This window comes from Diabrotica virgifera, chromosome 4 (assembly GCF_917563875.1).
Source record: "Diabrotica virgifera virgifera chromosome 4, PGI_DIABVI_V3a".
NCBI lineage: Eukaryota > Metazoa > Arthropoda > Insecta > Coleoptera > Chrysomelidae > Diabrotica > Diabrotica virgifera.
Genome location: NC_065446.1, coordinates 190,643,958 through 190,658,945, shown reverse-complemented (window position 1 = coordinate 190,658,945; position 14,988 = coordinate 190,643,958). Strand labels below are relative to the sequence as shown.

The window sequence follows — 14,988 nt, the reverse complement described above, 5'->3', positions numbered from 1 at the left end:
ACAAGGATCAGATTAGATTTAGAGGAATACGATTTCGAAATAGAGTATATAACAGGGAAAAATAACTACGCAGACAGTTTTTCAAGAATAACATTGCATCAACTAAAGAACTTAAACATAGACAACACTCATATACTAGATATAACACGAGCTCAGTCAAGAGAAAAGGAAAAAGAATCAAAGCAAACCGAAGCAGAAAATAAACTTACATTACAGCCAGAAGCCCCCAAACAAACAGTAAGAAAGGTACTAAATAATTTAGAGACGCATAGACTACCTTTTGGAGCAGAACTGATCTCGCCAAGACTGAGCATTAGGACCAAAAACAAAATAAAATGCAGCAAGAGCATAGCCACAGGATTCAATCACTTCGATTTAAATCAAATGTTGGCACAGCTTGATAAGCTGGCGGTAGAGAATGCAGTACGTAAAGTAAAGATAATATAAGTAAACGATATTATTTTTAAATTGTGCACATTTGATGAATTTATTAAACAAGGAAACAAAATATTGAAAAATGTAGAAATTTATCTGTGAAGTACCAGAAACAATAGAAGATGACAAAGAAAAACATAGATTAATAGAGGAATATCATAATCACGAAATCAACGAAACGAAGAAGATGGTGCGAATATTAAAATATTTGCACCGGAGTATGGTTAGACTGTCCTTTAACAGGGAACGATGAAATGAGTGAAAAATAATTTCAACCACGAATCAAGTAATCTGTTAACCGAGCTACACAGTAGTAAGCGGCGGCGCTAGGAAAACACTCCAATAATGCGTTGCAGATTACTTATATGAAACGTGGTCATTTTGTACTCTAATACAGAGTATGGTATGACAAGAAAGAAAATAATCGTTTCGTTTTGATTCAATTCGAGTCTGTTACCATCCTCAGACACCTGATGTTTCGGAATCTATTCCTTGTCAAAGAGGCTTTGCAAGAAAACTGAATTGGACCATAATGAAACGAAGAAGATAGTGCAAATATTACAATCTTTGTACCGGAGTATGGTTAGACTGTCCTCTAACGGGGAACGATAAAATGAATGAAAAATAATTTCGACCACGAATCAAGTAATCTGTTAACCGAAGTACACAGATAAGATAGGCCCTAAATGCAAAATGATTCGTTTTGTTGGTCTCATGTAAAATCATCATGTTGCCACTTACGCGTTTCTGCCTTTTCGCCGTCGATATGCAATATTTTTGTTCGTGAGTATATATTTCTATATAATGAATTCGACATGTAGAAAATAACATTTTTATTTTTAATATAATAATGGTTTTGCTTGTTTTCGATTCAGAGGGTTGCACACCAGCTAGACAGGCTCTGTTTCTACCATTTCAGGCGTCCTCAGTAGCTTTCGTTAGTGTGCCTACCTCTGGACCGAAGAACAGCTCTACCATCATTTTAAAGGGAATCTGAAAAATAATTCAAATTTCCCATCAGACGCGATACAGCGACATCTACTAACAAATTGAAGAATCTCAGATGCAGAATCCACCAATTTAATAAGAATTAAAATGGTAAATAGTATTTTAAAACTGAGATTTTTCGTGTTGAAAGTTCTTACTGGTACATCCTTAATCTGCGACTTTTTCAATTAATAAGACAGCAGACGACGAATATAGAAAACGAAAGGGAAACGATCACATTCCTCTTTCATTCGTCTAGGAAAAACGGACAGCAGAGAAACTTTCAGTACTCAAATCCGAGTAAAGGAAATAAAAATAATAAATGATGGTTTTGCTTGTTTTCGATTCAGAGGGTTGCACACCAGCTAGACAGGCTCTGTTTCTACCATTTCAGGCGTCCTCAGTAGCTTTCGTTAGTGTGCCTACCTCTGGACCGAAAAACAGCTCTGCCATCATTTTAAAGGGAATCTGAAAAATAATTCAAATTTCCCATCAGACGCGATACAGCGACATCTACTAACAAATTGAAGAATCTCAGATGCAGAATCCACCAATTTAATAAGAATTAAAATGGTAAATAGTATTTTAAAACTGAGATTTTTCGTGTTGAAAGTTCTTACTGGTACATCCTCAATCTGCGACTTTTTCAATTAATAAGACATATGAGATGTCTGGATTCTGCATCTGAGATTCTTCAATTTATTTTTATTTTTGTTTCAGCTTTATATGAACAAAAAATCTTCACCCAAGGAATTATCTGGGATATTAACTCCTACGATCAATGGGGAGTAGAATTGGGTAAACAGTTGGCGAAGGCAATCGAGCCCGAATTGCAAGACTCTAGACCAGTATCTTCTCACGATGGATCCACAAACGGGCTTATCAACTTCATTAAAGCTAACAGCTCCTAATTTTTATACGCTGATATCAGGATGTAATATTTATGTGTTAGAAATGAAATATATATTGACATGTTGGCGTTGTTTTTAATAAAAACAATGTGTAAATTGTATATGAATCTTTTTGCTTTACCTGCACCTTGTACAATTCACATTGTTTTTAAATTGTAGTGCTAACGGCAATGGGAATCAGTGAGCTCCGGTGACCTGGAGCGGGAACATGTGAACAAGATGAAGGCACACTATACTATTCTGGAAGTGTAGAAGATGACATACATCATAGGAATGGAGTTGGCATATTTATAACATCTAAATTCAAGAAATATGTGAAAAATTTTGTACCTGTGAACGACATGCTAGCGATACTCCAATTAAATAGTAAACCATTTAATGTCAATGTTATCCAGATATATGCCCCTACTTCAGAAAAAAAAATATGACAATGATGTTGAATCATTCTATAGTCAATTAAAACAGACACTTAATATAAAAAGGAACGAAATCACATATATTATTGGAGATTTTAACGAGAAAATTGGCCAAGGACGAAGATCTGACCTGGTAGGTGAATATGGACTAGGGGAGAGCAATGGAAGAGGCGATTGATTATACCAGTTCTGTCAAGAACATGACATGATAATCGCAAATACATGGTTCAAATTACACAAAAGAAGATTATACACATGGCAGGGACCAGGAGACCTTCATATAATTAGAAATCAGATAGATTATATTCTAGTAAACAAGAGATTTAAGAATGGTGTCAAGAGCTCAACAACATATCCTGGTGCAGATATCGGTTCAGACCATAACCCTCTAATAGCTGACATCCAAGTGAAGCTCAAAAAAGTCGAAGAAAGCCCCAAAACACCAAAATTACATATATCAGCATCCAACAAAAAGCTAATAGAAAATGACCTGAATAATCAGCTAAAGAATTCAACAAATGAAAACAATACAGACATATAAAACAATGGATTACTGATGAAATTCTGGAATTGATGGAGCAGAGAAGAAAACTGAAAGATAACAAGACAGAATACAAAGAAAAACAGAAACTAATTAAACAAAAAATAAAGGTAGTTAAAGAAAAATGGATGGAGGATAAATGCAAGGAATTAGAAAAGTTGAATGAAAAACATGATACGTTTAATATGTTTAAAAAAGTTAGAGAAGTAGCTGGTCTTTATCATAAGAAAACTCCACATACAATAACCGATTCGTCGGGAAAAATGATAATAGACGAACACTAAATTCGAACCACCTGGTATAATTACATAAATGAACTGTATAATGATGATAGACCCGAAGAACTGGAGACTTTAGATGAAGGTGAAGGACCAGAAATACTAAAATCAGAAATATTACATGCTATAAAATTGGCAAAAAACAAGAAAGCCGTTGGTCCTGACAACATACCTACAGAAATGTTAAAGCTCATAAATAAGGAAAACATTGGAATACTAGTCAAACTTTTTAATGATGTTTATTCGACTGGTGATATCCCTGAAGATTGGCTAAAGTCCGAATTCATAACCCTACCAAAAAAAACAACGTCCGAAAAACTGTAGCGATTATAGAATGATAAGCCTTATGAGCCACACTTTGAAAATCTTTCTACGTATCATCCACAGTAGAATCAGAGATAAATGTGAAGAAGACCAGGATGAAACACAATTTGGCTTCAGAAATGGACTGGGAACCCGGGACGCACTCTTTGCACCAAATGTATTATTGCAGAAATGCCGAGATCAAAGGAAAGACGCCTTTGCTGTATTTATTGACTATGAGAAGGCCTTTGATCGAGTACATCACAAATTAATTAAAATATAAAGGATAAAGGAGTTGATATTCAAGATGTACGAATCATAGAAAAATTATCCTGGCATCAAACAGCAACAGCTTGCATAAATGGAAAATCAACAGAAATATGCAAAATACAAAGAGGTATCAGACAGGGTTGTATACTGTCCCCACTGTTATTCAATTTATATTCAGATATAATATTTAAGGAAGCGCTAAGCGTTGCATAATTTATTGGAATGGGATGTGAAAGTTAATGGAATTCTGATAAATACAATCAGATATGCAGACGATACAGTTATTTTAAGTGATGAGATGAATGGATTACAACATCTTTTAAATGCCATTGACACAGTGGGAAGCGAGTTTGGGCTCTGTGTTTGGCCTTTGAGTTTGGTATTTAGCCGTTTGGCCCATAAAGATTCACGGTTATACGTTGATGGTCATATAATTCAAAGAGTACCCAGTTTTAAATATCTTGGTTGCCATATTACTGAACAACTAGATCCACATAAAGAGATAAAATGTAGAATCTAGATAGCCCGCACGACATTTTTAAAAATGAGGTAATGATAACTTTCAACTTCAACTTCGAAAGCGCATGATTAAATGTTACACTTGGTCAGTCCTCTTGTATGGTGTCGAAGCATGGACATTAAAAATATCCACCATTAATCGTTTGGAGGCCTTTGAAATGTGGCTGCACAGACGTACACTGAAAATACCATGGACGGCTATGCTGACAAATGTGGCCGTCCTTAAGAGAGCAAATGCTGCCCGCGAGCTGCTTGATAACATCAAATATAGAAAGATGGCCTATTTTGGACACGTAGTAGGGGGAGACCGGTATAATATTCTTCAACTTATTATGATGGGTAAAATCGAAGGACGCAGAGGAATTGGTAGAAAACAGGCCTCTTGGTTGAAGAATATCCGGGAGTGGACAGGAATAAAGAAAGCAGAACAACTATTTAGAGTAGCTCGAGACAGAGACAGTTTCGCCATGTTAATCGCCAACGTCAAGGGGACTTGATTGGGCACGTTAAGAAGAAGAAGTGCTAACGGCCCTGTATATTCCTATGAAAAAAAAATATGAAGTCATTTGCGAAGGTGGTGATGTATGCGAAAATGGCATTTGGCAGAGATAATATAATTTCCAATTGTAAGTATTAGGTCTACGAAGATCCTAATGTGGTACAGCTGATAAAGCTTGAGAAACTGAGATGAATAGGTAATGTAAACCACATGGAATCCTTTGAGCCAGTAAGAATCATAATTCAACAACATAATATGATAAAAAGCGACCCAAAGGGAGACCAACAATACATTATACACGAGCGGCACACCCTCAAAAAAGCGCTTAGTTTTCGAGATACTGACCACGGAGAGGTGAATGGCTAATTTTATTCATACTTTATATTTTCGAGGGTGCTGAAAAGGAAAATTAGGTTTATTTTGAATTTTATGTGGGGGAACATTGTCAAAATCGCAATTTTACCCCAAAAATAAAAAAATAAAATCACGTTTTTCTTCGTTTACCTCGCTACAACTCTGTTCTATTTTAACATTTTTTTCTGAAATTTAGTATTTTACAATATATAGCTCTAACATTTCTGAAGACAACGGTACCTGTTTCAAGCTTTTATTCTTATTCTGATAAAGGTTATGAATTTTTCAAAGGAAAAAGTGCGGATTTGTGCATTGCAAAGTTTAATCGCAAAAGTTGTGTGACGAAGTTTAAAATTTAGCTTCCTAATCACGTTTATGTTAAAATAGAGAGTACTAAGAAATTTTATGGAGAATTTAAGATCAAAATGTTTTATAGAAAAAAAAAATAGTGCAACTTTTAATGTCGACATTAGAAATCCCTAATATACCGCGTATTTTTCGAGATACTGACAATGGGTGGTAAATGGCCAATTTTGGCCTTAGATTATGTTTTTGACCCTGACGAAAACGAAAATAAAATTTATTTTAAATTTTAGGTGGGGGAATATTGTCAAAATTGCAGTTGTACCCTAAAAATAAAAAAATAAATTAAACCACGTTTTTCTTAAAATTAAAAGTTGCACCATATTTTTTCTATAACACATCTAGATCTAAAACTCCCCGTAAAACTTCTTTGAACTCTATTGTTTAACATAAACGTAATCAAATAGATAAATTTGAAATTTTGTCACCTAATTTTTGCGATTTAACTTTGCGATTCACGAATCTGCACCTTTGATTTTTAAAAATTCATAACTTTTATGAAGAAAAGACTAAAAGACTTTCAATAAATACTGCTAAATACTACTAAATACTTCAGTTGCTTTCATAGTCTTCACAACGGTGAGAAATATATTATGCTGCAGAAATTTCAGAAAAAAATCTTAAAATAGAACAGAGTTGTAGCGAGTTAAACGTAAAAATTTGTGACTTCATCATTTTTTTCATTTTTAGGTTAAAATTGCGATATTGACAATGTTCCCTCACATAAAATTCAAAATAAACCTCTTTTTCATTGTCAGCACCATCGAAAACATAAAATAAGATCAAAATTAGCCATTCACCGTCCATGGTCAGTATCTCGAAAAATAAGCGTTATTTTGGGGATGTATAACGTCTATATTAAAAGTTGCGCCATTTTTTTTTCTATAAAATATTTGTAACTAAAACTTTCCAGAAAACTTCTTTGTACTCTATGTTTTAACATAAACGTGATTATTAAGATAAATTTCAAATTTTGCCACTCAACTTTTGTGATTAATCTTTGCAATTCACGAATCTGCAACTTGTAATTTAAAAAATTCATAAATTTTACCAGAATAATACTAAAAGCTTAAACCATTGTCTTAAAAAAAGTGAGCAATAAATAGTGTACAAACCTTAGAAAAAAATATTAAAATGAACCAGAGTTGTAGCGATTAAAACGCAAAAAAACGTGATTTCACTTTTTTATTTTTAGGGTACAGTTGCGATTTTGACAATATTTCCCCACCTAAAATTTAAAATAAATTTCATTTTCGTTTTCAGTAGCGTCAAAAACATAATCTAATACCAAAATTTTCCATTCACCGCCCATGGTCAGTATCTCGAAAAATATCCGTTATATTGGGGATTTCTAATGCCGATAATAAAAGTTGCACTATTTTTTTTTCTATAAAACATTTTGATCTAAAATTCTCCATAAAACTTCTTTGTACTCTCTATTTTAACATAAACGTGATTAAAAGGCTAAGTTTTAAATTTCGTCACTCAACTTTTGAGATTAAACTTTGCAATGCACAAATCCGCACCTTTTCCTTTGAAAAATTTATAACCTTTATCAGAATAAGCATTAAAGCTTGAAACAGGTATCGTTGTCTTCAAAAATGTTAGAGCCAGGGCCCCCGTAAGAGCTACTGGCGCCTGTGGGCAAAAAAGGATTTTGGCGCCCCTTAAGGCATTTTGATAATGTTTCTTTATTTATTTTTTTGAAGGTAGGTAGGTAGGTGCTTTAAATAAAGCAAAATAGGTACAAATAACACCATAGCTAACCTTAATTGAATAAGGTTTAAGGGGCTTTATTGAATAAATTCTGCTGGACCATCTTGTCACACTTAGAGGGTTTAAACTTAACCCAAAAACATTTTTCTCACCCCACCCACAACATCCCACCTTTTTGTAGATGATGAACCCAGAGTACCGCGATTTTCAAATTTTGTCCATTTAAACGGGACTGTATCGTCGCCCCCGTTAGCGAAATTATTCCGATTCGATTTTTTGCACAAACTTACTCAAAAAGAGGTCCCTTATAACAAAGCCACAGGGTGCCAGGCGGTCCTGTGGTCGAAAAATTGTTTAAACAATTTTTTTTAAATAAATTCACAATTTTTTTTTATTTCGAACAACTTGTAGGCCCGGATCTCGCATACCAAAAAAATTAATTAATAGCAAGCTGGAAATTTGGTAATAGCTTAACGGTCGGACAAACTTTGATGTAAGGGAACACTGAAACAGGGGATGTTTTAATTGTGGAACAAGTTAAAAATTTGGAACGTCAGACTATCAAAACGTCCCATGTATTTTGTCGGACAGAACTTCTAATTCATTTGTTGTCCTTTCATTAAACTCTTATGCAAAAATCAGACTGCTATTTATCACCAACATAGTTCCTGTCATTTAACATGTTCTTTTCCCGCCACAATGGAAAGTTGCCGAAATAACACCCATTTTAAAACGAGGCAAACCACCTGAAAGGGTAGAATCATACCGGCCCATCAGTCTACTACCCGTGCTATCCAAAGTGTTCGAAAAACTTTTATTAACAAGACTAACACCTCTCCTAGAAGACGAGGGAATAATTCCAACTCACCAATTTGGATTCAGGCAGAAACATTCTACCATTCAACAAGTACATCGACTAGTAAACAGAATCCATAAAGACCTCGAAGCATCCAGATATTGCTCCGCCCTATTCATAGACATAGGACAAGCGTTTGACAAGGTATGGCACCAGGGGTTGCTCTATAAGCTGAGGAGTTGTTTGCCTCTAAATTATTACACACTACTAAAGTCATACCTTACAAATAGACGCTTTAGAGTCAAATACGACAATGAAATATCAGAACTTCAACCCATAACAGCGGGTGTCCCCCAGGGAAGTGTTCTGGGTCCTGTCCTGTACCTACTCTATACTGCCGACCTTCCAACATCACCTGCCACAACAACAGCTACATTTGCAGATGATACTGCGATCTTATGCTCCAACAAGAATCCAAACATCGCATCAGAACTATTACAAAATAACATAACTGAAGTCGAAAAATGGTTACAAAAATGGAGAATTAAACCAAATGAGCAAAAGTCAATACATGTAACATTTACAACCCGTAGAGGAACCTGTCCACCTGTATGTATTAACCGCAAACAAATACCACAGAAAGACGATGTAAAGTACCTTGGGATTCACCTGGATAGAAAACTGACCTGGAAAAAACACATATTTTCCAAACGAAAACAATTGGGCCATAAAGTGAGAGACATATACTGGCTAATAGGAAAACAATCCCAGTTATCAACACAAAATAAATTACTCCTATACAAAGCGGTGTTGAAGCCAATTTGGACCTATGGGGTAGAACTGTGGGGAACAGCCGCAAATTCTAATATTGAAATAATACAAAGGTTCCAATCCAAAATACTAAGGATGATTTTAAATATACCTTGGTACATCACCAACAACGCCGTACATCGAGATGCAGAGGTAACTTATGTAAAGGAAGAAATTACATATCGAATAAAAAAATACAAGGACCGATTGCGGGAACACCCAAACCACCTAGCAAGGAACTTGATGCAGATGTGTGCAGTGCGCAGGTTAAAACGTAAAGTGACCAGTGATTTAGTGTGAGCTAAAAAAAAGTGTAGTACTTATTTATGTTTTCCCAGAACCAATAATAGTTTAGTAGACTAACATTAAGAGCGGCATATTAATGGGTATGTTCGCCACATGTCAATAGTTTAGCCGACATAAAAATTATTTAATGCTTATTACTTTGTAAAAAACGGCAGATTGTAATAAATTGGGATGTCAATAGAAAAAAAAAAAAAAAAACATGTTCTACGTGTCGGACTTATTAAAATGCCCAGTTGGTGATAAATACCAGTCCGATTTTTTGCATGAGAATTTAATGAATGGGTAACAAATCAATTGGAAGTTCTGTCCGACAAAATACATGTGACGTTTTAGTAGTCTGACGTTTCAAATTTTTAACCTGTTCGACATTTTAAACTTTCCTGCTCCAGTGTTCCCATACATCAAAGTTTATCCGACTAGACACCGTTAAACCATTAACATATTTTTAGCTTTAATCAACTTTTTTTTGTACGCGGGATCCAGGTCTATTGGGTCATTTTGAGTAAAAAAGGTCCCTTGTCATTTTTCTCTAAAATTGATTGTTGTAGAGTTATACGCGATTTAAGATTTGAAAAATGCGAAATTGGCCATATATCTCAACAACAATCAATTTTAGAGAAAAATCATAAGACACCTTTTTTGTTCAGAATGACCCAAATTATCTAAAAAAAATTGTTTAACGTGAAAAAATTAGTTTTGTGAATTTAAAAAAATTGTTTAAACAATTTTTCGACCAAGGTACCGCCTGGAACCCTCAGAATTTGTTATAAGAACGTCTTTTTGTGTAAGTTTTTGAAAAAAAATCTAACCGAAAAAATTTCGCTAACGTGGGCAACAATACATCCTGGACAATAGCGCTAATTGTTAATAATAATTAAAAACCACAGTTTTGTAATAAAATAATGACAAAAATTTCTTCGGGATCTTCATGGAGGGGTTTTACACTTTGATTTGACTTTATAATTCACTTTTTGACTTTCATAATTATAATTTTTATTATAGTTATCGAGTTATTAAGCCTTGAAACTGGCCATTTACGCATTTTTTTAATTTTAAATCGCGTATAACTCGACAACAATCAATTTTAGTGAAAAATTACAAGAGACCTTTTTTACTAAGAATGACCTAAGTGATCTAAAAAAATTGTTCGAAATGAAAACATTATTTTTGTGAATTCGTTTTAACAATTTTTCAACCACGGTAACGCCTGGCACCCTGTGGGTTTGTTATAAGGACCTCTTTTTGAGTAATTTTGTGAAAAAATCGAATCGGAATAATTTCGCTAACGGGGGCGACGATACAGCTCGGTCTAATTAGTTATTTGATAGGTATGCGATTTTTAAATCATGTCGAATTATTATTTTAGCGCCACATAATCGTTCGCTTATCGATGAGATAGAATTACCGCCCACACATTATTGCAATATGTCTGGAATTTTTCCACGAAATCAGGGTATAATTAGGTATTTGTTATCTACAGAATGGGTGTTTGGTATTTTTATAGCCGGATTTTTTATTTTATATCTATAGAGAGACTAATAATGCCATATGCATATGCCATCCAAACAAAGTAAAACTGAACTATTTAATTCCTCAACTTTTGTTTTAAAAGTAATTTTTACTTTTTGATTTTTTTGTAAATATTTTTGCAATTTTTGACCCTGTGTTTTGGCGCCCCTAAAGGATGGCGCCCGTGTACATTGCACACTTTGCACATATGGTAGCAGAGGCCCTGGTTAAAGCTATATATACTGTAATGGAACAGAGTTGTAGCGAGGTAAACGCAAAAAACATGATTTTATTTTTAGGGTAAAATTGCGATTTTGACAAAGTTCCCCCACATGAAATTCAAAATAAATCTTATATTTTCGTTTTCAGCACCGTCAAAAACATAGAGTATGTCTAAAATTGGCCATTAACCTCTCCGTGGTCAGTATCTGGTCATTTTGGGGGTGCCTGCCGCTTGCCTATTATACAGACCAAGAACAGAAGGACTTGAGAGAACTCGAAACTAGAATCATCATCATCATTGGCTCTAAAACCCAAGGTGGGTCTTGCCGTGTTACAGAATTAGCTTCTATTCCTTCCTATCCTTGGTTTTCCAATTTCGCACTCCTAACACTCGCAAGTCGTCTTCCACGTGGTCCTTAAATCGTGCTCGGGGCCTGTCTCTTCCTCTCACTTCATCCGGTCTCTGGCTATAAATGTGTTTCGACGTATCCGCAGCCTGTTTATTTTGATATATCCACCAATACTAGGCTCACTATAGAGGTGGTAAAGTTCAAAATTATAGCGTCTACGCCATAATCCGTTTTGTTCTCCTGTGTTCTCCTCGCTGAACCATCATCATTTTCTATTACTCGTACTAAAACTTCTTTCAGTCGCTGCACTTTTTATTGCAACTGCTATTTTAGTTAATTTTGTTCTGAAACATGTAGGTACCTTTCCACCATATGATTGGGTCTAGTTTTCAATTGATTTTACAACTTATGGCTTTCCAAAAAATCCCTCCTTAGACCGATTAAGTGCCAAAACTGCTATTATTTCAGCCGTGCCATCACAATATTTTAAAGTTGCTAAATTATCTATAAACTCAGTTCCCTCAACTTGTTCTTCTCTGCTTAAATGAGCACCATTCTAAATATTTCCACGTTAATATAGCACCAAAACAATAAATACTGACACTGTAAATACCCTAGCTAGTGGTTCATGGGATTCCCGGGCCCCCATACTTCGATTTTCGTGGTTTTTTTCCGTGAAAATTGGGGAAAAAAGGAGTTCATGAGCGGAGCTGCAAGTAGGTGTTTGGGCTTCAAGAATAATAATGTTTGGGATGCAAAAAATATACTAGGTTAATTGGCAAAAACAATATACATATTTTTTAATTTATAATAATTTAACCTAAATCTAGTTTTTATTTTTATTTCGGTTTTTGTAAATATAGAAAATTCTCGACGAGAATTTTCTGGCCGAGAATATTCTCTTCTTACATCACTAAGGGCCGGTTGTTCGAACGCTAATCAACAATGATCACTATCAATATTTAATTACTATCCCAAAACTGTCAATGTCAACTTTTATTGGGTTGCTGAAAACATAATTGATTAAAATTATGAGATTAGTTAATCAATTAACATAACACTTATTAACATAATTGATTAAGTAATTTCATAATTGTAATCAATTATGTTTTCAGCAACCTAAACAAAGTTGACATTGACAGTTGGTGACAGTAATTAAATATTTGATAATGATCATTGTTGATTAGCGTTCGAACAACCGGCCCTAAGTTAAATATAAATTTAATTCTGTGGAAAACGCAGTAAAGTCGTTCACAAAGAAATCAATATGCGGAGATAATGTGTTTGCTAATTTAATAGTTTTACAAAGATAGGAACTTGAACCATAGTTTGTGCGGTTAATGACTTCGGTAATGGACTTCGTGAACGGGTGGTTCTTGAAGGTACATGTAGACCAATCTTATTTAAGAGTGAGATACAGAATTTATGACCATGAATTAAGTTATATAAGAAGCAAAGATTTTTATGTTGACGACGACTCTTTAATGAGTCAAGTCAAGTAATGATCACTATCAAATATTTAATTACTGTCACCAAAACTGTCAATGTCAACTTTTATTGGGTTGCTGAAAACATAATTGATTAAAATTATGAGATTAGTTAATCAATTAACATAACAATTATTACCATAATTGATTAAGTAATTTCATATTATGTTTTCAGCAACCCAAACAAAGTTGACATTGACAGTTGGTGACAGTAATTAAATGTTTGATAATGATCATTGTTGATTAGCTTTCGAACAACCGGCCCTAAGGGCCGGTTGTTCGAACGCTAATCAACAATGATCATTATCAAATATTTAATTACTGTCACCAAAACTGTCAATGTCAACTTTATTTATGTTGCTGAAAACATAATTAATTACAATTATGAGATTTATTATCAATTATGTTAATAATTATTGTTATATTAATTGATTCTAGTCTCAGAATTGTAATCAATTATGTTTTTAAAGTTGACATTAACAGGTGGTGACAATAATTAATTATTTGATAATGATCATTGTTGATTAGTCTTCGAACAACCGGCCCTAAGTGTATTAGGATATCAAATTCTACCATGGCTTTGTATAAGGAACATTTGATGGATAGTAGACTTTTCTTATTTTGGTATCTGGTGACAAAAAGATACCGTAATGCCGTGAAATCTACTAAAACTTACCCTGGAACTGATATCGGTTCGGATCATAATCCAGTAGTATCTGTGTTAGAAGCTAGACCAAAGAAAATGAGAAAAACCATCATCCCAACGTTAGACTTAAGTCAGCTTAAAAGTGAACACCGACGACAAACAGTGCGCGAAGAAATCAACACCGACCTCAGTGTAGCAGAAAACCAAATCCGCAGAACAGACAACATAGATGAAAAACTGAAGTATATAAACACTATAATAAGAACTACGGGAAAGAAACACCTAACCAAATCTCCAAAGAAACATAAGGTGTGGATGACACCAGACAGACTAGAACTAATGGATGAAAGACGCAAATTGAAGAATAATTCAGAAAAATACAGAGAGGTTGATAAGAACATAAAGCAAATAATAAAGAAGGCCAAATAATCATGGATTAAAGAACAATCTGTAGAAATGGAAGACTATGAAAGAAAGTATGACACATTCAATATACATAAAAAAGTAAAAGAACTTACAGGAACCCAAAGAAGACATCAAATAAGTTTGCTTAAGGACAAAGACGGAAATATTATTGTAGACTTAACAGAAAAAATTAATAGATGGAGTGAATACATAAGAGAATTGTTTGAGGACAACAGAAATAACATTGACAAGGTAAATGGTGAAACGGGACCTGAAATCCTAAAATGTGAAGTAGAAATGGAAACTGGAAAGGCAAATGGACCCGATGAGGTTCCTACTGGATTACTAAAGCTCTTGAATGATGAATCAATAGGTATAATATTGCACTTATTTAACACAGTATACAATACTGGTATTATACCTCAAGAGTGGCTGCTGTCTACATTCGTTACACTGCCAAAGAAATCCAATGTAAAAGAATGTTCAGAACATCGAACAATATCTTTAATGAGCCATCTACTAAAGATATTTGTAAAAATCATCCACAACCGAGTTTATCAAAAGTTGGAGTCAGATATTAGTAATACACAGATGGGGTTCAGAAAAGGACTAGGTACCTACTCGAGAAGCTCTCTTCGGTTTGAATGTTCTTACACAAAGATGCCTAGACGTTAATCAAGAAGTACATGCATGTTTTATCGATTTTGAAAAAGCGTTTGACAGAGTACGCCACGATAGGCTAAGAGACATTCTTGAAAGAAAAGACATAGATAATAAAGCTCTGCGAATAATTCTCAACTTATATTGGAATCAGAAAGCTAACATCAAAATAGAAAACGAGATATCAAAAGCAATAGAAATACGT

At 34.3% G+C, this 14,988-nt stretch overlaps 1 protein-coding gene across 1 annotated transcript in view; it reads left to right on the top strand.

Moving 5' to 3' along the window:
- The window catches only part of LOC126884044 (glucose-6-phosphate isomerase), a 72,385-nt gene extending 69,951 nt beyond the window's left edge, over positions 1-2,434 (top strand). Inside the window, exon 7 of the mRNA XM_050649832.1 lies at positions 2,143-2,434. Within this exon, the coding sequence (XP_050505789.1) occupies positions 2,143-2,333 (191 nt within the window). The 3' untranslated portion in view covers positions 2,334-2,434. The remainder of the gene's footprint in view (positions 1-2,142) is intronic.
- The last annotated feature ends 12,554 nt before the right edge of the window (positions 2,435-14,988 follow it).